The sequence below is a fragment of the Monodelphis domestica genome, chromosome 1 (genome assembly GCF_027887165.1).
Source record: "Monodelphis domestica isolate mMonDom1 chromosome 1, mMonDom1.pri, whole genome shotgun sequence".
NCBI lineage: Eukaryota > Metazoa > Chordata > Mammalia > Didelphimorphia > Didelphidae > Monodelphis > Monodelphis domestica.
The window spans coordinates 610,744,985-610,770,410 of NC_077227.1; the positions used below are offsets into that span (position 1 = coordinate 610,744,985).

The window sequence follows — 25,426 nt, forward strand, 5'->3', positions numbered from 1 at the left end:
CAAAAGCCCTGACATTTTTAGCTGAGTGGGAAACTTGGAAAAATAAAAGCATAAGAATTCTTTAGTTACCTCAGTTCTTGGTGATATTGCCCATTCTGCTTTTGAACAGCTCTTGTTGGAATCTCTTTTTTTATGAATTTGAAATTTCCTTCTCTGGAATTCCCCTTGTTCCAACAAGTCTTACTTTATTTCTGCCTCAGTTTCTATAAAATGAGTATAATAATAGCATTTACCTCCCAAAGTTGTAAGGATAAAATGGGAAATTTTTCAAAGTTTCAAGCAAACTTTAAAGCTTTATATTAAGTCTAGCTATTATTTATATGAGTTATTATTAAGAAAGGGGTGAAATAATAATGAATATATGATCTTATAGTCAATAGGGAGTCTCTGGAGTTACTGAGTAGGGAAGTAGGAAAGTAGGGAAGGATGAGACCTGTGCTTAAGGAACATTACATTGGTTGCTGTGCAGAGGATAGATTGGAAAGGGCAAAGATCAGGCAGGAAGACTAATTAGGATACAATTTCAATAGTTCAGGAAAAAAGGTGATGATGACCTACAATAAGGTGATTATGTGAGTAGAGATAAGGGGATGAAAGTGAGGGATGTCATGGAGGCAGAAATGGAAAGATTTGGCAACTGACTAGATATGTTAGGTGAGGGAAAGTGAGGAGTCATGAGTAAAGCCAAGGTTGGAAAGCTAAGCACTTAGGATGGTGATGCCCTTAACAATAATTGGGAAGTATATAAAAATGGTAGGCCTGGGAGGAAAGATAAACTAAAGGAAACATAATCCAAAGAAGAGCCTCTTCATCCTCATGGAAGGAAAGTAGCCCAGTCTACATAAAACTGATGGTACTCCTACAGTATCATATTCTTCGAGGGCAAAAAGTTTTCCAGGGGATAATCTAACACTAAAATAGTCTTAAAAGAGTTCTTTGGAAGATGCCTAGCATAAAGAATGTTGGAGCAGCTTTATACAAATAACTAAAACATTTAAAAATCTTAAAAAAGTATAATTTTATAGTGCAGGTAATGTCAGGGGCAATTCAAAGTAGATCTTCCAGTATAAAAATAACTCTGATGATGAGGAGCATTAAGAACAACATCCGGGATGGGGGGCAGCTGGGTGGGTCAGTCAATTGAGAGCCAGGCCTAGAGATGGGAGGTCCTGGGTTCAAATCTTATCTCAAATACTTCCTAGCTGAGTGACCATGGTCAAGTCACTTAACCCTCATTGCCTAGCCTTTACCACTCTTTCGCTTTAGAACCAATACCTAGTATTGATTCTAAGATGGAAGGTAAGAGTTTAAAAAAAAAAAGAACAACATTAGGTCCAACATTACTACTGATTCCCACTGTAGGTCTATTAGGATTTGTAGCAAGATAGCTAAGTAATCATAAATCTATTGTGTGCAACCTGTCCTAGGATCTGAATTAATATGGGAATTCACCTGTTCTATCATCTACTCAATGTTCCTCAGAACACCAGACAAATTTCCTCCTTGCCTTCCTAGGATGCCTATCGTGGGGATGATAACAAATTCTGGCTCCTTTAGATGTCCCTCAGGAGGGGCTATCTCTTCTTTATCTCTGGTAGTTGGATGAAGACTTTCCCTCCTGTACTTCTAGTGAATCTTGCTATAAACCAGCAAAAGGATCCCCTTTCTTCGAGGTGAAATCTCATTTGCCATGATTAGGAGAAATTAATTTCACCTTTTCCATGTCATTAAACAAACTAATTATCTCCCAATAATTCCAAAATATTTTAGGTAAAAGGAAGCCTGCCAATTAGACTTGGATTGTTTCTAAGGTTACACAGAATATTCTGAAGTGGCAAAAACCTTATGAACCAGGTGATTCCACACAGAAAATGGGATAAGTAAATGCTAGAGAAAATTAAGTGGGAATGTGTTTCAAAGTATGTCCTTACTAGGAGAGTCATTTTCTTAAGCCCAGATTCAAGAAACTACTGCATTGCCTCTTGTGGAGTAGCACTGATCCATGAAAGCTATAGCCTCAAATGTCAATAATCAGGCTGGGATGACAAAGTTGTCTTGAAAGTCCATTTCAGACTTACTTAATAATACTAGCTCCCTGAAGATCACATGGAAGATAGAAACCACCCTACCCCCCCCCCCCCTCCCCACTCACCCTCCAATGTATCAGCAAAGGGTCAAATCTTAGAATTTCTTTAGAGGAAAATGAGTGCCTTGATTAAAGACAACGATACAGAAGAGTCCACAAGGAATAACCATATATTCTAGAAGAACTTTGATGGTGGCTGCTGTGGTGGTGAACTTGATGGGTCAAATTCTTGATAGGAAAGAAATTGAATTCATAAATAGTTGTGAATGATCATATAACACTTTTCTGCAATGACAGGAGCCTAAATTCTGATACATTTGGATTATACAGGAGATAGTACCCTGGGTCTGACGTCAGGAAGATCTGAGTTAAAATGCAGCCTCAGATACCTACTAGCTGTGTGATTCTGGGCAAATCATTTAACCTCTATATACCTCAGTTTCCTCCATTGTAAAGTGAGGATAGTAATACCACTTACCTTCCAGATTTGTTGTGAGGATCAAATGAGATTATATTTGAAAAGCACTTAGCCTGGTATATATAAATACTATATACATATTAACTATTGTTATAATTATTCAATTAGTGATTTCTGTTCTGATTCCTTAAACTTAGGGAATTTTAATCTTTTCCTGATTGTAAACAGTTTTGTATTTCCTTCAGTTCTTAGCATTATTGTTGCTGGAATTAGGATGAGGTGGAGTGCTGACAGTGCAGATCACTGACTAGCTGGGGTAGTGAGGGTGCAAACTGGTGGCTGGCATATTGAAAGTACAAGTCACTGTCAGAGAAGAAGGTAGAGTAGTAGCTCTGACGTAAACCTGATAGGCTCAGAGACAAGCCACTGGAGATCCTCAATGGAGCTATTTCTATGCTTTTTTTTACCTCTAAAATTAGAGTATATGGAAGTAAAGGAAGTTAAATAATAACTATTTTATATAGTGCTTTAAGGTTTACAAAGTGCTTTCCTTATAATAACCCTGTGAAACAGGCAGGATAAGTGTTTTTTTTTTTTTTTTAATTTTACAAGAAAAGCAAGAAGCGTATGTGCCCATTATGGTCAAATGCTTATCAAGGAGTAAAGAAGCCCTAATTTGAACTCTGATTTCTTTACTCCAAATTAATTCATATTTCTTTTCCTCAGTTAAACCCCTATCTTCTGTTGGGGTTAAATGACTTGCCTAGGGTCACAAAATTAGGAAGTATCTGGGACCAAATTTGAATCCAGGTCCTCTTGACTCCAAGTGTGGTGCTCTATCCACTGTGCTACTTCACTGCTCCAATTTGTATACTTTCCGGTAGCATTATATTTAAATTCAGAATAACATTGAAGTAATGAACTAAAACGAGTTTTATACATTATCTCGTTTAGAAATATTAATGCTATTTCCTCAAATCAAATAAAAATTAGCACTTGCTATAACAACGTATAACCTTTTTTTTTTTCAAACCTGAAATGCCTAGAATTGCCAACAATTTTTGTTTCCATGCAAGTCCTGTCACTGTAAACTAAAGTCAATTACATTGGACTTTGAAGGACACTGAAATTTCTTCTGGAGTTGATAAATCGGGAAATCCAATTCCACTGAAATTTTCCTGTGTTTGAAAAAGACTCCATCTTGCATCTCAAAGTTCTACCCTCAGGGAAGAAGCTGATGGCCATAAAAAGCTTAATGCAGTGTGAGTCAGATTTCACAGGTTCTATTTCTGGTTCTGTTATTGGAATATTACATGACTTTGCACAAAAAGTGTACATTTTCTCCAAATAATAAAGATAATTTTTATTAATTCTCAGAACACTCCTGGAAGCTTGGTGGTAATCAACCTCTTATTTTGAAATTGGAAAAGTTAAGAGGAATGTCATAGGACCGTCTCTGTAGTGAAGTGACTTGCCCAAGTTCCCATCAGTAGCAAGCACCAGAGATAGGATTCAAGCCCTCTGACTTTAGAGCCTAACCTTTCCACTGTAATCAAGCTTCCTTTCATTGCTTCACAGGATTTAGGGGCATCAGAAGTTAAGATGAGAATCTAATAGTTCTAATTTACAGCCTAGTGCAATACCTACACCTGCTGTCACACCCATTCAGCTGACTGAGACAGTCTCCTTCAGAGGAGGAGGACCAGTTTCAATTTGAGATGCCAAAAATTCATCTATATTGAGTAAATATGGGAGCACATTTTTAAAATTAATATAAAGGATTAAAATTGCCCGTGATCCAAAGATTACTCTGTATAAAACTCAGTTTCAAATTCGTCCTACAAAGACAATAGTAGCCTTCTATCTTAGAGATGACAAAATTGTGCCCTACTAACCCAGCAAACTGTGCGTGCCTGGGGTGTAAAGTCACTACAAATCCCATCGTGCAGCGGGGTAAGGAGGAGGAACAAAGGTCTTCCTATACCCGGAGGGGGGAAACTTGACTTGGTATAGAAGACAGTCCCAGAGCTAAGTTCAATGAAGGACTACATTTCCCAAAAGGGCGTGCGGCATGTGCTGAGGGTTTGGTATGGTAAGGGCGCTGAGAATACTGTACGCAAACCTCTTCCTCCGCTCCAAGCCAAGTGACACTTTGGCACTTTGTACGCTGGGATTTGTAGTTCCAGTGCTGTCCAAGGAGGTTGGGTAGCTGGTCTTTGTCGCGCGCTTCTCAGCTTTTTTTTTTTTTTTTGGTGGGGGGGGGTGGAAGAGGGGAAGGGGGTGCCTAGTCTGTAGGACTCCTGCGCTTGCGCGAAAGGACCATGGCGGGGCGGGGGCAGGGCGGAGTCACGGCCAAGGAGAGCCTGCACTGGTTGAGCGCATGAGTCTGTGGATGTGGGGGGTGGGGACTGGTTTCTTTCTCACGTGGTGTGGGGCTGGTCAGTTCCGTGTTGACACCTCCTTCCTTTCCTCCTCCCCTTTTCCCCATGCCGGGCCCCTCCCCTCCTTCCTGGAGCCCCAGAGGAGGCAGCCGCGGGCAGGCGGCGGCGGCGGCGGCTGTGGTGGTGTAGGGGGCGGTGGGTGAATGGTCGTGGCTAGTGGGGGTGGGGGAAGTGCGCGCTTGTGTGTGTAAGTGTGTGTGTGTGTGTGTGTGTGTGTAAGTCTGCGTGTATGCCCACCCGGCACGGCACTGACCGTATGCCGTAAGCCGGCGCAGCGGAGGCGGCTACTATTCCCCGAGGTTCGGCGCTCGGACGCCTGCAGCGGGATGTTCTCCCGGAGGAGCCACGGGGATGTCAAGAAATCGACCCAGAAAGTGCTGGACCCGAAGAAGGACGTGTTGACCCGCCTGAAGCACCTTCGAGCGCTGCTAGGTAGGGGCAGGGTTCGCCCAGGCGCGTTGCTAGGTGGCTGGGGGTCTCGGGGAGCCCCTGGGGGCGCGCACGAGGCGGGACCCGGGCAGGAGCTTTGGGGTTCACCTGACCCTCGGAGCTTGGGACTTTCTCTATAGGCCACCTTGCTCACCCTTTTGCTGGTTGGAAAACTGTCCGGAGTTTCCGGGTGCTGAAAAGAGCCTTTTGGAAGAGACTCTAAGGTGGTGGTGGTGGGGCCCCTAAGGAATGGAGTGTAGTGTCACACGCCCCCAGAGCCCCTTCATAGTTTTCTGGAAGTGGCAAAGTGAATTGGGGCTTGGAGGTCGAGAAACTGAGCAGCATTGTTTTATTTATGACTGTCATTGACTTAGCACTGTGCCTGGCACTTAATAAATATTTATTAATGGAATTGAATTGGATTGACTACACCTCCGTTTAAAAACAGGCTTGGAAAGGTCCTGAAATGTCTGGAGTAATTTCCAGGGTTAGGGACAGCCTTTGCCCTCTGATAACTTCTCTTTGAGTAGACACAGAGGCAAGGGCACTGAGTGGTGGCACAACACATGCATTCCAACTTTTCAGTTTTGTCTGGCTGTGAAATGGTTGAGTTTGTTTTGACACCTGCCTCTGGGGTTTAGAGAGGATTCCCTCCCCACTTCTCTTCACTAAAGAAATAAAATGGTGATGATTTTATTCCTTCTCAACTTTTCAGGGTTGGTAAGTTGTAGTGTGTTCTGATGGGTGGCACCTTAGTTGAGAATGATGCCAATCCGTCTGGGTGTGAAAGTGCTGGCAATACTTCCTGTCACTTTGTATGGTGCTTGTATTCTGTTGAGTCCGGCTTTGGTTTTGGAGATGTTTTGTTTTGGTTTCCATTTTCTTATCTTTTTAGACTAACTTTCATTTAAAATGAAAACTTTTTTCTCCTTATAAATAGCTTTATCTCAGCCTAATTGTATGGCAATAAAAACCATCTCCCTGATTCTCAACCCCCCCCACCCCCACCCCAAACAACATAAAACAAAACCCAACCCTTTCATGATTATTTTTAGATGTGTTTTTCTAAGAAATGAGCAAAAAACCCATTTGGTTGGGGGAAAAAAAAGGTTTGACAGTCTTACTTTGACCATTGGCATCCAGATTTAAGAAGCAGACTGACTAAATAATATTGTGCAGTAAAAATTTTGTTTTAACGAATGGAGATTTTTGTAAATCTAATTAGCATTAAGAGTGATTGGTTATTTTCACCCAAATTCCGAGTCAAATTTAGACCCTCTCACATGAAAAGAGCAGAATACACTGCAAAAAACTCCTTTTCCATGAAGATTATATAATGTTGATTTAAAATTAAAGATAAGTGCTTGTTGACTGACTTGTTAATTGATTATTAGTGGCTTTAGTAAGTTTTAAATTTTGATGACAACTAATTTTCTTTGTGCCTTAAACTTTCCTACTATCATCAGGTTAATAGTGTATGATCAGTACTACTAATTAATTTTTTTACAATTAAGCAATATGTCGAAAGGCAAATTTCAAAGCATTTGCCACTTAGTGAACGTTTTGGCTTCTTTTGCTACTTAGTGAATGTTTTAGCTTAACTTTTATTTTGTGTGGGCCCCTTGAATTGACTCTTTCATAAAGTCTGTGTTAATTGTTTCAATGTAAGATTATGTCATCCTAGGTTACGGAGAGACTACTACTATGACTAAGGTTATGTCTTAATTTTAAGGCATATCATCATTTATTTTTGATCCGAGATTTGTATGTATCACAAAATATAAAATTCAGAAGGTAGTTATCCCTTTTCTCATGAATTGTATGCATGCATTTTTGTGTGGTGTGACTGTCATGATTAAATATATTTTGTTTTTATAGATATTTAGAGAAAATGACTATATTATGTACCTTGTTTTTGTGCTACTTTTAGAACCAGAACATTTTTTTTTAAGTATAAAAGCTTTAATGCTTATAGATAAGTACTATTTGGGGGATATTCTTTTTTTTTTTAATTTTTTAATTTTTATTTGGTCATTTCCAAACATTATTCATTGGAAACAAAGATCATTTTCTTTTCTTCCCTCCCCCCTTCCCTCCACCTCTCTCACAGCCAACACGCAATTCCACTGGGTATCACATGTGTTCTTGATTCAAACCCATTTCCATGTTGTTGGTATTTGCATTAGAGTGTTCATTTAGAGTCTCTCCTCAGTCATATCCCCTCAACCCCTGTAGTCAAGCAGTTGCTTTTCGTCGGTGTTTTTACTCCCACAGTTTATCCTCTGCTTGTGGATAGTGTTTTTTAGATCCCTGCAGATTGTTCAGGGACATTGCATTGCCACTAATGGAGAAGTCCATCACCTTCGATTGTACCACAATGTATCAGTCTCTGTGTACAATGTTTTCCTGGTTCTGCTCCTCTCGCTCTGCATCACTTCCTGGAGGTTGTTCCAGTCTCCATGGAATTCCTCCACTTTATTATTCCTTTTAGCACAATAGTATTCCATCACCAACATAGAACCAGAACATTTTAAAAAAGGCTTAAATTGAAATATATAAATTAAGCCAGCTTTCTGGAAGCTGTTTAGAAATACTTAGTAGTAAGTGCTATTTTAAATGTGCATTTGAATAGCACTTTAAAACTTTTTACTTATTATCTCCTTACTAATAATATTCCTCTCTGTATGCAAAGATGATTCTGCCAGTACTTGCTATGATAAGATATAAGCTTTGTGGCCTTTTTTTTGGCCTTTTCTGATTCATCCTTTATGAACAAGTCTATTTCAAGACAAATAGCTAAGATTAGTAATACAATTTGTGGCACAAAGTTGACCATTTCTCAGTGGCCTGATAACTGGCTCCATCATGCTATCTGTAACAACTGAGCTCACTGAGGTCTATCTGTCTATATTAGCTTGGGAAGATACTCTTAAATCTCTTTATGTAGATGGGAAAACTGAGGTACAGTGGTTACAATAATTAATAAATTAAAGGTGTTAGTTGTATTGCCTTACAGGTCAGGTGTTCAGCATATACAATATAAACCTTAGAGGTATTAAATGAGAGCTGATGCATCATTATGTCAGGGTTCCCAAGGGCTGTACCAGTATGACATAAATTATAAAGGAGAGAATGAAGGAAGAAGGGAGAACATTCTAGAAAAAGATAATAGTTTTAATATAGTTATGGCAGTGATGATGTGTAATCATAAATTAGTGAGGAAACCAGCTTAACTAGATAGTTACAAATTGAGTATAAGTGGGAAATAAGATTGATTATATAAAGTAGTATCTGTAGAAGGCTGATATGGTAGGAAATAGTGAGCCATTATAGGTTCTAGAGAGAGGAGTAACTTCATCATTTATTAATCACCTAATATGTGTCAAGTGCCATGGATACAAAGACATAAGTGAAGTCCTTGAGAAGCCTTATCAGGGAGACAGCAACATAGATACAGTATTGGAATGAAAGAGAGACTAAAGAAGCGTAATCTATTAATAGCTTTTAGGCAGTATAGGAAAGATAAAGAGGTTGGAGTCAGAGGCCAGTAGCATTAATTTAGCTCAGTCTAATTTAGGTGGTATCATTCATTTGAAGATGAATGAGTCATTTTTTAAAGAAAAATTGGTAAGATGTGGTATTTGCTTATGTGGGACAATGAAAATGATGAGTTGAAGACCTCTTTCATGGCTTAGACCAGTGATGGCAAACCTTTTAGAGATGGAGTATCAGGCCCCCCCCCAACCCCTAGATGGAGTGCTGGGCATGCCTCAACCCTTAACCCCACACAGGGGAGGGAAAAAGCACTCCCATTGGACTGCTGGGTGGAGGGGCAGGTAAAGAAAGAATGTCCTCAGCCAGTATAGAAGATGGGGAAAGGAGTTTCCCCTCTATCTCTGCCGCCTACCTCACCCCATTGGGCTGCTAGGCAGAGGGGCAAATGATGTGAAAAAAATGTCATCAGGTGCTGTAGAGAGGGGAAGGTGAGCAGCTCCATCCCAGTCCCTTTGCCTTTCTAATAACAACTTGGTGGGGGAGGGTAGCCATGTGCCCACAGAGAGTGCTCTGTCTGCCATCTTTGGCAACTATACCATAGGTTTGCCATCACTGTTTTAGACCTCGGTGATGAGGACAGTGGTAGTGTTATTGACAGAGAATTGATTTGGGGAGGATAGTGAATTTCGTTTTAGAAATAGCAGTATAATTCTTGGGACAGAGTCAAGATATTAGAGATGTGCTAGAATTTGCAGAATTCTCCCAATACACCTCCTCTATAACAATCTAAATATGCACCAAATGGAATTCTGAATGGGAAAGCCAATAAAAAGTCAATGAGTCATTTTTCTGGTCGTGGGCAGCATAGGAAGACAGAAAAAGAGGTATTTGGATGTTGGGGTTAGATGCTGGCCAAGAGTGCCCTGCAATAGAAGTTCCACTGGCAATGGCAGCAGTACTAGCTGTGAGGGGAGCAGGTCAGTGTCCAGGGGCATCAAGGGAACTGAACTGAATCCGAAAGAGATCACTGGGGACCTTTCTACTAGTATCCGAAGAAGGGTGCCATCTAGCAGTTCTGTTGCTCATTACCCTATTCTGGGTTACAATTTCAGGGCCGAAAGTATTAGAACAGTCATCAAAGAATAGGGGTCCTGAGTCCTACTTGTATAGGGACCTCTTCCAGATCATGCCACTTTGGAAGAACTGAAAACTTATACCTCCCTATCTGAGCTGTGACAGAAACTCAAGCCAGTCAGTCCTCCCAGAGTGAGCATAATGATATAAAGTCAAGAAGTAGGGAAAATGAACAAATAAGACAGCAATAGAATATAGAATAGATGAGCAAGAAGAAACTTTAGAGACTTCCTTGGTCACTTCTCTGATTATAAAAGAGGAATCTAAAGGACACAGAGGTAGAGTGACTTGTCTGTCCTAAGACACCAGCAATTGTAGGTAGGGATGGGTCTGGAGCTAGAGCTTGCTTATCCTTGTCCCACTGCATTATATTATCTGCATTCCACAGACAGGGCACTGAAGCCAGCATAGGTAAAACAGCAGAACACCCTGAGGAAGAAACAAGGGACAGCATGTCCCAGATTAGTCAAACCATACCACTCCCTTGACCACTGTCCCCTGTCAGACCCTGTTGGAAACAACCCAGGACCCTGAGCCCAAGAGTCTTAGGAGTAGGAGTGTCTTCCAAACCACCAGACCTGCTTCCAGTTCAGTTTCTGCAGCTAATCAATAAAAGGGAGAAATCACTGTGGAAAAGGGGCCCACCTGCCTCATTACCACAGCAACAACTTCTGACCAAGTACTGCCAACTAACTGCAGATAAGCACTAGAGGCTTTGGGAGTACCAGTATACACCCCCCCCCCCCCCCCCCCCTACACTGGTCCTACTTCTAGCCCAGAACTCACTCTCATTATCTGGTGAGGCACTTCCTGTGGAGAAAGAGCCATCCCAACATGGAGCAGACAAGCTAGCTGTGCTGTAGCAGCTAGGCACTCTTATGGAGTGATGGTAGCAGCATGTGCTAGTCAAGTCAAACCACCACCTTTACTACCATTCCCCCTTCAGACTATGGAGACCAGGACCACAAACCCTGGGGAATAATAATGCTTCCAACATAGTGTCTTCAGCCATCATCCTGGAAAACATGGAGATACTATGAAAAATTATGGAGATACAGCTTGGCAGCTGCTCCTGCAGGCGATACAGTCATGGCTATTGAAGACCCAAAAAAGAAAGTTCTGATTATCAAAAGTCGTTGGCACTGTCAAATAGTTCAGTATCAGAAACTGATAAGATGATTAGTGAAAATAACATATAAGAAGAGGAATTACCCCAAAGCACTTCAAGGACCATGGGACTTTACCACTGGGCCTGCAATTGTCTCTTCCCCTCTCCCCATTGAAATGTGAGCTTCTTGAGGGTAAGGATTGTCTTAATTTTCTATTTATATTCCTAGTGCTTTGTACATAATATAAATACTTCATTCCAGTATAAATGTTTTCACTTGTCAGTTGATAATTTGGTCTAGAGTTCTGGTGGGAGAACAAACATCCCTAGGTAATAGAAACTTTTTCCTTTTCCCTTCCAAAATTTCAAATGACTTATATATTTTAAGAACCCTGACCTTCTTTCTGAGAATTGATACTAAGTATTGGGTTTCAAGGCAGAAGAGCAGTTAGGGCTAGGTAATTTGACTTAAATGACTTGCTTAGGCTTTATACAGCTAGGTCATGTCTGAAGTCACATTTGAACCCAGAACTTCCCCATTTCTAGGCCTAGCTCTAGCCATTGAGTCATGTAGCTGCCCGGATGGTTATAGTTTTGAAAAAGTATTTCAGAATTTGTTGAAGAAAGTGAAACTTGAATTATAGATAAAAATCTCAAAATTGATATTGTATTATCCTGATTTTTTAATAGATTTTTATGCTTTACTTGTGCAAGTGACTTTGTTGCTCCAGTTTACTTTTCAGCATTACTCTGAAGAGGCTTTGGAATATAAAACTTAATCTGACAATACTAGAGGACAGGGTTCTTCTATACTTGTGTACTGCTGGCTCACTACACTTGATTTGGCAAATAGAACAGATGGCATGATGTCCAGTGAACTTTAATGTCACATGGTAGTTCTGTAAACCAAAACAAAACTGATAGGTATATTTCAAGTCAGCCTTAATTACTGTCTTTTTCAAATGACATTGTTTCTAGCAAAATTGTTACCATCATGTTTTCTTTTTTAACTCTTGTGAAATTATTAAAATTGCTTGTAGCCAAATGAATATGAAATAATTTTAATATGTCTTTATAGCACAAATATAATTGGCAATATTTCTAGGACTTTAGTTTTATATTATGTGAAGAGTAGAAGTGATACATTATTTTACTTTAAGTATTTAAAGAAAACTGTTTTCAAGTCTTTCTTTGAGAAGGTAAGGTATTGGTGGAAATAAAATAGTTTGGACATAAATTTAAAATTTAAGGCTTTTTAAAATAACTGGCTGTATAGGAAAGCTGAACAGATTAATTTTAGAAACAGAAATTATCTTGGACTTGAAAATAAAGGATTAAAAGTTTTTAGTACTATGCAGTTCAGAGTATTTGCATTCCTGAAGCATATCATCTTACCTTGGAGACTTTTCTTCTTTCTAGGTGCATTAGAAAAGCACTGATATAAAATGGAATTTCATGATATGAGGAATATGTTTTGTTCCTTCTCTTTTACAGTATTTGTTTTGTCCAGGGGAGTGGTGTACTTGAAGGATTTTTATTCCCCCCTTTTGATAATTATAAAGTGAGAATGAGAAATCTTATTTTATATATAATATATAATAAATATAAATAAAATAAAAACAAATATATAAATATATGAAAATAAAATATGATATATAAAATAGGCTTGTATTTCACAGATTTATAGAATTTCAGAGCTGAAAGAGAACCTCAGAGACTACCTAGTCCAACTCATGTCTGAACAAAAACTACTTCTATGACATACCCAACAAGTTGGCTTTCCTTCATAACTTGAAGACCTCCACTGAGGGTGAACCCAGTTCACAGCCTATTCCATATAACTCTAGTTGTTAGGAAGTTCTTCCTTAACTCATGTCTAAATTTACCTCTTCTGCAACTTCTAATTTCTTATTATTTTGCTCTCTGGTGCCAACCAAGTAAAGCAAGTGTATGCCTTTTTCCCTGTAATAGTTCTACAGTTATTTGAAAGAAGTGCTGCCCTGGCTCCCCTTCTGTTCCTGTGTTTTCTTCAGGCTAAACATAGTTCTTTCAACTGATTCTTACACCACGTGGTTTTGAGACGTTCACCATTCAGGTTTTCCTACTTAGGACTTTGGCTGGCTGATAAATGTCCTTCCTAAAATGTATTTACTAGCACTGAATACAATATTTCAGTCATAGCCTGACCAGAGTAGAGTGGTATCATCTGTGAAAGAGAATTTAAACTATCTTTGTTTTAACTTAATCAATCAAGAACTTGGAGTCCCCCACCTTTCACAGTTAGTCATTAACACTTAGTAAGAACCTTTTACTAGAAAAGGAAGTTCCTACCTTAAAAGATCACAAGCACTGCCAGTGCTAGGCAAATTGAGAGACTGTGATTGATCCCTGAGTTGTGTTGAGGAGAGCTAATGGGTTGAGAAAACTGTGTAGAAGCAGGAGCCTCTGGGACCCAGAGCTTCTTGTGCATTCTTTTGGCTTGTGGGCATGAACTCTGGTGAGGTTCTTTTGAGGCTTTGGATTTTGGCTTCCTGATTCAGACTTTTGATTTTGGTGAAGATTCAGCTTTGAGCATTGGAGACTCAGGAGGCTCTTTCCATCTTGGCTTGAGAGACTGCCCTTTGCAGCTCAGTCTCTTCAGCCTTGGTCTTTGGTTGTTGAAACACCTGGCTGGAGACACTCGTGGGCTAGTTAGATTCGCACTTGGATTGGCATTCATAATCAGGAGGTACTTGGACCCAGACCGGGTATTTTTATCTAGGCAGTATTTTCTACCTCCTTCCTACAAAATTTCCCTCTCTTATTCTCACTACCTTGCTGTAATAAAGCTACTAACAGCCTTTTTGACTTAAGAGTTAATTATTTTAAATGGTGACCACAACAGTTTTTTTATTCTTATATTTGTCAGATCCATTTTTATTATTACACATCTCTCCCTCAATTCTGCACTTATGTCTCTTTTAGTGCCCCTTAAGATTATAATAGCTTTTTTTGCCCTCCATATTACATGCTATTTCTTCATATAAAGTTTATTGCTCTCCAAAAGTCCTGTATCTTTTTCAGATGAACAGATACCTAGGCATCTTTCCTACAATTTATATGAAATTATTATTTTGAACCAATATTCTGTTCAATTCAACAGTTATTAAGTTCCAGTTTAGCAAAGCATTGTGAGAAAGCAGAGATAGATATGATGGTCTCTTCCCTTAAGGAGATTTAGTATAGGGTTATAATTTGTCAATGCCTTTTTTGTCCTTTTTCAGTCATTCAGTGTATTAGCTATTCCTTAGACATCAAATCACTTGCTATCTTTGATCCAAGTTGTTGATAAAAATCTTCTAAGCTGCTATCAAAATATTAACTACTTTGTGTCTGTCCAGTCTACTAATTCTGAATCCATCTAATTGTATTGTTTAGCCTGCAATTTCCATACTTTCCACAAGAATAGCCCAAGATATTTTCAAAGGCTTAATTAAAATCTAAGCAAACTAAAGCATTCTTGTTATGTACAACTCTTGTAAATAGCCTTCTAACTGTGTTCTCTGCCTCAGATCTCATCCTACTCTATCCTACACCTATCTGCTAAGGTAATTTTTTCTCTAAAGGTATGACTGTGTTGCCCTCCTCTTCAGTAAGCTGTAGCAGCTCTCTACTACCTTCAGGATCAAATATAAACATCTCTGGTATTTAAAAGTTCTTTATAATGTGGCCTTTTTTAAGCTTCTAGTCTTATACTTAAAGCATTTTGTGATCCAGCTATGCTGGCCTAATTACATTTCTTCAAACATGACACTCCTATCTCCCAACTCCATTCCTTTTCACCGATGTCCTCCATACTTGGAATGCTCTGCCCTTTAACTTCTTTCTTTTAATTTCTTTGGTTTCCTTTCAATCTCAGCTCAACTTCACCCTCTGCAAGAGGTCTTTCCCCAGTCCCTTTAGCTGCTAGTGCTTTCTCTTACCTACTATCTACCTACTTTCCATCTACTCTTTTATGTGGGCAGTTATTTACTTGTTGTCTTTCCCAGGAGAATGTAGCCTGCTTGAATGCAGGGACAGTGTTTTTGCTTTTCTTTGTGTTTCCTCAGTTTAACACGACATACCCAGAATATATAGTAAGTGCTTAATAAATGCTTGTTGACAAATTGACAAAGAAAATAATAAAGTTAATCTGGCATAACTTGTTCTTATTAGAGAGATGTTTCTATGATTGTTGCTTGCTTTGCAATATATTCCTATAACATTTCTTTAATAATAGTTTTTAATTTTGCCAGAAATTAAAGAGAATCTCACTAGTTTATAGCTTACAAACTTTGCTGTCTTTGCCCTTTTCCAATCCTTTGATAGCTTTCCCTTGATTCCATGGTCTTTCAGAGATCATGTAGCTCATTATCACATTAGCTCATCATTCCTATTTGCCAATACTTTAGTTCAGTTAATTCAGTTAACATTTATGTGCCTACTCCATACCAAGATCTTTGCTGGTTGCTGGAGGTGCTATCAGATTTAGATTATCAGAGCCAGGTGACTTGAACTCAAACAGGATAGCTAAGTGCTCTTTTACTATCTCATTTCTATTGGGCAACAACTCCCCTTTGGAACATTTAAGTTTGCTTTTGCACACATACTTTCCAACTTTTTATTGCATCCATATCTATATAGCATTGCTATAGCCCTCAACAAAATGATCACCTATGATCATTCTCCTGGAAGCTTCAATCTACAAAATGTTATATTTTATTTTTAAATTAAAAAAATGTTAATGAATAAACTTTCCACTTCCCTAGGAGAAAGTTATTTTTTTATATTTTGGTGAGGTCAGAGGAGAAGGGACCACACATTTTATATTTACTAGCAAAACTAAATATTTTAGAAAATTGGAGAATCTTGAAAACCTAAAATAGTTTTAACAAAGACTTGTTTAGATGTAAAGGCCCAGCTAACATGGAAGCCTTCCATGGTTTTTTATTTGGAAATGTCTTCTGAATTTTTATCTTCAAAACACTAACTATAATCTTTAATTAGTATTTCTACATACTTTAATTAGATTTATTTGTGTAGATATCTTAGTTGCTTTATTACCCCATAAGAGTTTTGATGTCATCAATTATATTGTTCATCTTTGCTTTTCTGTGAGCATCTAGGTACAGTGCCTACCTAGCTCATAGCTCATACTCAAAAGAGGGGGGAAGTCTTTTTATAGAGCTTTTTCTATATATAGTAAGAGTATGTGGCTACTTTGATCATATCATTCTAAGGGGTTACTGAAAGACTAATCTCCCTCAAGTATCTCCTTTTAGACTACAATTCAAATGATTAGTGTTGCTGATTGGTTTTGTTTCTCACCTGGGTGCATTTCTTTGGGACTTGCTTGACCTTTTTTTTTTTTGCTAAAAATTGTGAAATTTTATTTTTGATTTTGAAATCGTTTTGTACATCATTACACCATTTGCAATGTTTAAAAAACCAAGCTTTTAGCTGGTCATAGTTTTTGAGTTTTACTAATCAGAAATACCATGTGCAACACTTTGGGTGGGGGCAGCAGAGAACATTCATGAGTCAACATCAGTCCCTCTGCTTTCTCCCCACCTCCAAACTTTTCCCCAGCCCAGTGCCTAGGTATAAGGTAGCAAGGAACAGCATTAGTCTACTGTGGTAGAAGGGTTATTCTTCCCTCTCTTTGTGCTTGCTTGCATGCTATGAGCCAGATCCACATTGGGTTTGACTGATGCTGGCTGGAGAGAAAGCTAGTCAATGGGAAGTCTAGCTGATTGATACAAAATCCTGGCAGTAGAGACCCAGTTTCAGATGCTGGTGCTGCTGGGATGGCCACCTAGCCTTTGATTCTTTCAGTAGCAGCAAAGAGGGAGTGCCTGAGTTTTCTTTTTAAAAGATTTATATAAAAAAAGACATTTTTAACCATTTCATTTTCTTCCTTAAAAATTTTTACTCTCCAGGAGCACATTACGATATGGGCAAAAGGGTTTTTGCTTTTGTACCATTTTTCATCAAAAATTCAAATAAGGAAGTTTTAAAGCAATTAAGAGAAGTGAAACCAAAGGTGTTATTACCCCTTCCAAAGCGGTCAGTTCTGTTAGAGGTTTATCAAGAGTAGATGGCATTTTCCCCTAATAAATAATGGAAGAGGGGATGAAAAACTTCACATTGTTTAACGGATTAGGATTTTTTTTCTTAACTTTACCTTTAAAGTAAGTAGGAGGTAGCATAGAGCATTTCTTAGCCAACCTAAACAAGAATAACTTGTTTCCTGAAAGTTTGGAGAGAGGTCTAGAACCGTTTTGTTTTAGGATGTTCAAGAGCCCAGCTTGGCTTCTGTAAAGCAAAGCTCCCATCAGGGTAGGGTGCTGGAAGAAGGCTTCTCTAGCCTCAGCAACCACTTCTTAGCTAAATGTTTTCCATTTTCTTCCATCAAAGGCAGTGAGGGACAGATGCAATTGTTATACAGCAGGTGGATTAGCTGCACTATTCAGATAGGAGTAAGAATTTCCAACAATGCTGTACAGAGATACAGGTTTTTCTACTGGCTGTCATCTGTCCATTTATCTGGCTGGTCATACAAGATTAGCTTCACAAAAATGAATGGAGGTTAAGAAGAGGACACAGTCATTCAACTTGAATAAAGCCTTGAACACATGTAAGTCAACCTCACGATAGAGTTTTGGGAAAACAAGGAGCCTTCATTAAATCCTAAAGTCAGTAGGAGCAGTTTTCATTTAGGTTTGTGGGTTTAAATTTTGAACTGTATAATTTTTCACATAGGAATCATTAGTAAACAGTTTCCTGTCCTATTTTGGTGGGGGGTCCACCTGTATTTGCACAACTTTAAATTTGGGAAGGGGTAAAACCCATCTGTCACAGGACCCCTGGGTTTGGTCAGTTTGTATGTCACCTTTCTTGTTCCAGTATGAGAACTTCTCCAAAGGGACAAACATATACTACAATTATACACCTTAGTTTTGCCCTAGAAAATGGGAAAATATTTTTTTCAACACATGTGGCAAAGCTCCATTGAATGTCTGAATTGGTGATGGGCAAGGGAGGATTTCTCAAGTTTGAAATGGTGATTGATGTAGCAGTGTTCCAAGGCTTGTTAACCTTCTCTATAGTTTCGAGATGACTTTTTCCCATTCAGTCTTAAGGCCAGGAAATGAAAGGTTATAAGAAAAGCTCCTCACAGATTCGTTGCGTGTCCTTTGGGCTGGTCACTGCATATCCTACTGTTCGGGAATCTGTGTAGATTTCATAGTCATTTCCACCTGGCATGGTTTTGTCTCCAAAGAAATAGATTGTCTTATAGCTATCATTTTCAACAAGTTTCAGACAGTACCTCTTATCCCATCCATTAGGAAATACATCCAGGCTTATTTGGCCTCCTATAGAAAATGTAAGGCCCTTTCCTTCAAAAGTTTTCTGCAGATCAGTCACAAATTTCTGTCTTATATTTTCTTTTTTATCTAGTTCATAAAATTCAAGTCGTTCTTCCTGGCTGCAGCTTCTTCCGATAGGAGACACATTTAACATCCCATTTCGGAACTCAATGAAAGTGCCCCTTTTCTTTGGCAGCTTAATCTTGGCAATGTAACTCAGACAATAGTTGATTAAATCTTGGATTAGTTCTTCACCCAGATGACCCTGAATATTCTGCTTACACAGAAATTTGCCATCTTTGTATGCTACCAAACCATTTTCTGGAAAGACGTAATCATATTTTTCAAGCACATCATCTCCCAGCTGCTCCCGCACCTTCTCAAAGTCTGAGCCTCCTACTACTCCAATTTTTAACTTCTGCCTCAATTTTTGTAAAAAGGCATCCATTTCTTTGGTGATTTTCTGTCGCGGAGCGGTGAGGGTGCCGTCGATATCGAAGAGGCAGAGAACAGGTCCGGGAGCTGCCATTCTGACACTTTTCACAAACCAAAAGATACGCGTTGGCACTTGAGGCTTCCGGGATTTGCTTCCTTGCTTGACCTTTTTACCATGCCCCAGGAAGCTCTTTAATTGGGAAAAACCTCATCATTCTGCAAGATCTCATTAACCTTTGTTCTCTACTATTGCCTTCTGATTGGAGGATTGAGCCATGAACTCCCAAACCTGCATTTAAGGAGGGAGTTGAGCTCAGAATATCTCATTTTACAACTGGATATACTACTTTGGGATTTCTCTGACTTTTCCACTATGCCTCCTTCTGGAATGCCTTCCTTGGCATCACCCTTCTTTTTTCAATTTCCTTTTCTGTGTTGTCTTTTCTATTATATTGTAAGCTCTTTAAGGGCAGGGTCTCTCTATATAATACATTTTTATTGACTGACTGATGGGTTCCTTCAACAAGAAAATTAGGAGCATTTGCTCAAGAATACTACATGTAAAATGAATAGGCCTTTTGGGAGAAGGCCTTAGTTTTGCTAGTTTTTTTCCTTTAGGAGAGTATATTGATTAATAAAATTTAAGAACATTTAAGGTTTTTTTTTTGGGGGGGGCAGAATACTATGTATCAAAGAGCTCTAGTTAGGGTCATAGGAAAGGTGAGATATATTGGGGGTGGGTAGTGTGAGAATGCCAACCAAGGGAGTAAAGGTTCCCAGGCAACTGTGGGAACAATAGGAAGCAGGGAATGGAAATTCCTACTTTTGGTCAGGTAGTTTTCTTTCTAGTCTTTTGGGTGATTTGAATAGACTGTATTAGAGGAATGTAATACAGAAGAAAAGTCATTATTCTTTCATATTTATTTGTTTTTCCCACCTTTTATTAAAAAGAACAATAAAACCTAATGCCTAGCATAGTGCCTGACTTGCTCTCTCTATATTTGCTAAGAATTAAATTCTTTGGAGACTGCCTTAATGTATAATTATTTATTAAATAATAAAAAGTGGGCCAGAGAAAGAAAAAGCACCAGCCACTTAGTTCCTTTGCACACCTCCTTCCCTAGCTAACCCAAGCTCTAGTTTACACTCATCTAGTTGTCTTGTGCCACCATTCTTTCCACACCTCAGAGACCAAGGCTTTCCTTGGACCCTAAACTTATATCCACTATGATGCCACTATTCTAGGTGTCTGGCCAGATTGACCTCAATCTGGGTCAGAGACTGGTTTTCCAAAAGTCAGGAATCACATGATACAAGAGGCAAGTGCCTTCTGGGTGCCAGAGAACCACAAGGTTTCTGGTGTTCCCCTAGAGCAGTGGTGATGCCACACTCAAGTGCTACATGCATCCCCTGTCCCCCCTCCCCCCATTTACCCCAACCAGGGGAGGGAGAAAGAGGTCCCATTGAGTTATTGGGCAGAGGGGCTGGTGAAGTGAGGAATATCCTTGGCTGGTGAAGAGGGAGAGGGAGGAACCCCAGCTCTCTGCTCCCCTCCAGCTCTGCTACCTATGAGCTGCCTACTTTACTCCAGATGGGCAGGAGGAAGGACTCCCATTGGACTGCTAGGCAGAGTGGTGGTGGATGTGAAAAAATGTCATTAGGCAGGGTGAAGAGGGAGAGGGGAGCAGTTTTGCCCAAATCCCTCTGCTTTTCTAGTAATGAACTCTTGGTGGAGTGGGGATAGGGAGGGGGGCAAAAGAGCACTCTGTGTGCCATCTTTGGCACCCATGCCATAGGTTTGCCCCCATGCCCCCAGAGTGTGCTTATACAGATCAGCCTCAGGCCTTGTTCTTAATATAATCAAAAGGTGGGGTTCAGAAGAGTAAATTCTCATATGTTGTATACAGAGAAATAATACCTCAACTTATAAGATTGAAAATGGAGAGGACTTGAACAACTAGTCTAGCACCCCTGTAAAGTGTATAAGGAATAAAAATTTAGATTGTGACCCATCTTAAGTTCATTCACCTTGTAAGGAAATGACAGAACTAGTGTTTAAATTTGTTTTGTAATTCCCCATTCTATGCTCACTACACTATCCAACCTAGGCAACTGTAATCCATTAGAAAGAACACAGCATCCAGGTTTCATTCAGCATGGTTTGAATCTTAGCTCTAATATTTTCTGTGTGACTTTAGTTGTTACTTAACCTCTTTGTATCTCAGCTTCTCATCTGTAAAATGGTGAAGACACCAGCACAATCTTATCAATAACTTGGCATAGGAAATAGAGAGCTTGCTTGGGAGTCAGGAAGGCCTCTCTTCAAAGTCCTGTTTCCTATAAATATTGTCTTTGTGATTGTGGGTTAGGGCTTTTAACCTTTTAGTGCCCGAGTATGCAAAGTGCTGACCTTCATTGGTAGAGAAAGTTTCCTCATCAGAGTTCTCTATGTCAGTGAAATCTTATATCTAGTTGTTACCTATATCCCTATTTACCTCAGGGTGTTGTGAGGAAAATACTTTGAAAACCAGTGTTTTGTGAGTATCCAATTATTATTATCTTTCTCAAGGTGAAAATGAGACTAAGGACTATTTCTTCTGAAAATTTCCTCTAAAATTGACTGTATTTTACAATGTAGAACTTAAAACTAGAAAATCTGCATCATATCATGTTGTTTTATCCTATTTCTGAGGTAGCAGAGTGTCATTAAAAGGACACTATAATGAAAATTCAAGACAGTTAGCTGTTGACATATAGCTATAGTAACACCCCACCTTTCTAAAATGTAGTTTTCTGTTAAACTCACTTATCTAGATCATAAATGAAAACCAGATAGTTAACGTATGAGAATTGTAAGCAGCTAAAATAGATGCCACAAAGTCCCTATAAGACTTAAATAGACTACTCTGATTCTAAAAGTCAATTTCATTTTACTTAAAATCTCAAAGGATTTGTGCAATTTTGTTTCAAAGCCTGTAAGGAAGACAGTTTTAGTATGATTTAAATTCTCCTCTAAAATGGTTATAATTTTTTAAAAATGCTTTGGTGCTTACACGAGGGTAAAATTTCATTGATGTGAAAAAATTTGGTGCCTAGAATGACTAATTCTTTGAGAGTTCTGGTAGCATTTTTTGGTTGTTTCTGGACTTGTGATGCCACAAATGAATACTAGCATCTTCTCCATTGCTTAGCCTTAAGAGAGAGTGGTGTTAGGGAAAGGTTCAGAGATTTGTCTTATGATTGCACAGCTATTAAATGGTCAGAGTTGGTAAAGGAGTCCTACCAAACTCCTTTTATGAAACAGATATGGTACTGATATTCAAACCAGATAGAGCAAAAACAGAGAGAAATTGTAGGACAATTTTTGGATGCAATACAAATAAAAAACTAATAAATTCTAAATAAAATACTGTCATAAAGATTATACATTTCGACCAAATAGGATTTATAACAGGAATACAGGCATAGTTTAATGTTAATGTAAGGAAAACTATCAATAATTTTAGCAACATAGCAGGATATAAACACAGAAATTACCACCATTTCTATAGATTACTAACAAAGACCTGGAAGCAGATATAGAAAGATTTAGGACCCAACATAGCTTCAGAAACAGCTTGAAAAATCAAAAGATTTTGGGAGGTGATAAGGATACAAATTAATATTAATTTTCCACACCTCCCAGCTAAATTGCCAAAAAATTATTTTATTGAGCTAGAAAAATAATAAAATTAATTTAAAGAACAAAAAAGGAATTACTGAAAAAAATGTAAAGGAAGGAAATCTAGCAGCACCAGATTTTAAATTGTATTTAAAGCAGTAATTATTGAAGCTATCTTGTATTGGTTAAGAAATAGAAAGGTCGATCAGTGAACTAGAACAGCTATATAATGGTAGTAAAAGATTTTATTAACCTATTTGACAAAAATAAAGATCCAAGTTTTTGGGATAAGGATTCACCATTTGGTAAAAATTGTTGGGGAAATTGTAAAGCAATTTGGCAGAAACTAGGTATAGACCAGTATCTCATACCATTTACCAAGACAAGATCAAAATGGATATATTACCCAGAATAAAGGGTGATGATATAAGCAAATTAGAAGGTCAGGGAACATATTACCTACTAGATTTATGGCTAGGAGAGGAATTTATGAATAAATGGGATATAGAGAGCATTGTGAGATGTAAACTGTTTAATTTTCATTGTAGTAAATAAAAAAAATTGTACAAATAAAACTAATGAAGCTAAGATTAAAAGAAAAGCAGAAAATTTGGGGAAAAATTCATAATTTCTCAGATAGAAGTCTCTTATCTACAATAGATTGAGAATTTTGTCAAATTTATAAGAATTTGAGCCATTTCCCAATTGATAAGTGGTCAAAAGATATGCTTCGGTGAAACAGATGGAAGAAACCAATAAGAAGGTTCAACAGCTGAGATGGCGATACAGCAAGGCACTGTGGAGTGCTTAGGGCGTGTTGGAGCACAAAAGACAACACGGCCATCCAGTGCAGCTCAGGAAGTCTCCAGGTGTAACGACTTTTCGTGCCACTGGACCCAGGCTTCCAATGCCGAGAGAGTGGGACTGTCTCTGTGCATCGACTTTTCCACTTAAATCTCCTTCACGCACAAGTGTCTTTGTGCACACTCATCTATCATAGATGAAAATGCACAAACACAATCATCATCCTCTGTTACTAAGAGACTACTACTATACTATATTATAAATGGAGGCTATATGTAGTCATGAAAAAAATGCTCCAAATCATTGATTAGAGAGATGAAACTCAAAACAATTCTGAGATATCTCGCAGCTATCAGATTGGCTAAAATGATTAAAAGGTGAAATGACAAATGTTGGAAAGGGAGAGTAATACCCTGTTGGTGGAATTGTAAACTGATCTAGCCATTTTGGAGAATAATCTGGAATTATGACCAAAGAGTTATAATTGTGTACCCTTAGGCCCAATAATACCACTCTTGAATTTGTTTTCCAAAGTGATCAGGGAAAAAGGAAAGCTATGTGTTCTAAGATATTTAAAACATCTCTCTTTATGGTGACTAAGAGTTAGAAATTGAGGGGATCTGCACTTCTTAGGGAATGGTTGAACGTTGTGGTATGTGATTATGATGGAATACTACTGTGTCATAAGAAATGATGAGCAGGTTAATTTAAATTTAAATTTTTTAAAATTTATTTTAATTAACTGCTTGTTAATTAATTTTATTTTAATTTATTTATTTTTTAGAATGTTTTCCCATGTTTACATGATTCATTTTCTTTCCCTCCTCTCTTCCCCTCCCTGCTTCCAGAGCCAACAAACAATTACATTGGGTTGTACAAATGTTGTCACTTGATACTTATTCCCATATTATTCATTTTTGCTATAGTGATTTTTTTTAAAGCCTTGTCCCTAAATCACATACTATATATACATGTGATAAGTGATGTCATATGTTTTGCTTTTGTATTTCTACTCCCAATAGTTCTTTCTCTCAATGTAGATAGCATTTTTTTACATAAGTCCTTCAGGAGTGTCCTGGCTTATTGCATTGCTACTGGTAGCAAGGTCTATTACATTGGATTTTTCCACAGTGTTTTACTTTCTGTGTACAGTGTTCTGGTTCTGCTCATTTCACTTTACATCAGTTCACTGAGGTTCTCCTAGTTCCTATGGAAAGCCTCTAGATCATCAATCCTTATAGCACAATAGTATTCCACATTCTTTTAAAGCCCTTTGGGCATAATTCCAAATTGCCTTCCAGAATGGTTGAACCAATTCACAACTCCACTAGCAGTGTATTAGTGTCATAATTTTGCCATATGAATTCCAATATTTAGTATTTTACTTTACTGTAATATTGGCCAATCTGATAGGTTTGAGGTGGTACCTCAGGGTTGTTTTGATTTACATTTCTCTAATTATGAGAGATTTATTACACTTTTTCATGTGTTTATCGATAGTTTTGATTTGTTTATCCGAAAACTGCTTATTCATATCCTTTGACCAATTGTCAATTGGGGAATGGCTAGATTTTTTGTACAATTGACTTAGTTCCTTATAAATTTGAGAAATGAGACCTTTGTCAGAGGTTTTTATTATAAAAAATTTCCCCCAATTTGTTGCTTCCCTTCTAATTTTGGTTACATTAGTTTTGTTTGTACAGAAACCTTTTAATTTAACATAACTGAAATTATTCATTTTACATTTTGTAGTATTCTCTGTCTCTTGCCTTGGTCTTAAATTCCTTCCTTTCTCATAGATCTGACAGATATAGTTTTCTATGTTCATCTAATTTGTTTATGATTTCCCTCTTTATAGGTAAATCATTTACCTACTCTGAGTTAATCTTAGTATAGGGTGTAAGATGTTGATCTAAGCCTAATTTCTCCCAAACTGTTTTCTAATTTTCCCAGTAGTTTTTGTTAAATAGTTTCTTTTTTCCCCCCAAAGCTGGGATCTTTGAGTTTATTGGACACTATCTTTCTAC

General features: G+C 38.3%; 2 protein-coding genes across 5 annotated transcripts in view; one reads left to right on the forward strand and one right to left on the reverse strand.

Annotated features, from left to right (window-relative positions):
* Positions 1-4,919: 4,919 nt before the first annotated feature.
* RALGAPA2 (Ral GTPase activating protein catalytic subunit alpha 2) overlaps positions 4,920-25,426 on the forward strand; it is a 544,635-nt gene continuing 524,128 nt past the window's right edge. For all 4 annotated transcript variants that reach the window (XM_007476631.3, XM_056813837.1, XM_007476632.3 and 1 more), the window contains exon 1: positions 4,920-5,377. In XM_007476631.3, the coding sequence (XP_007476693.2) occupies positions 5,272-5,377 (106 nt within the window). In that variant the 5' untranslated portion in view covers positions 4,920-5,271. The remainder of the gene's footprint in view (positions 5,378-25,426) is intronic.
* On the reverse strand, positions 16,489-19,084 carry LOC103093859 (phosphomannomutase 2). The gene has a single exon (XM_016427542.2). The coding sequence runs from the start codon at positions 19,026-19,028 to the stop codon at positions 18,288-18,290; it is 741 nt and encodes a 246-aa protein (XP_016283028.1). The 5' UTR covers positions 19,029-19,084; the 3' UTR covers positions 16,489-18,287.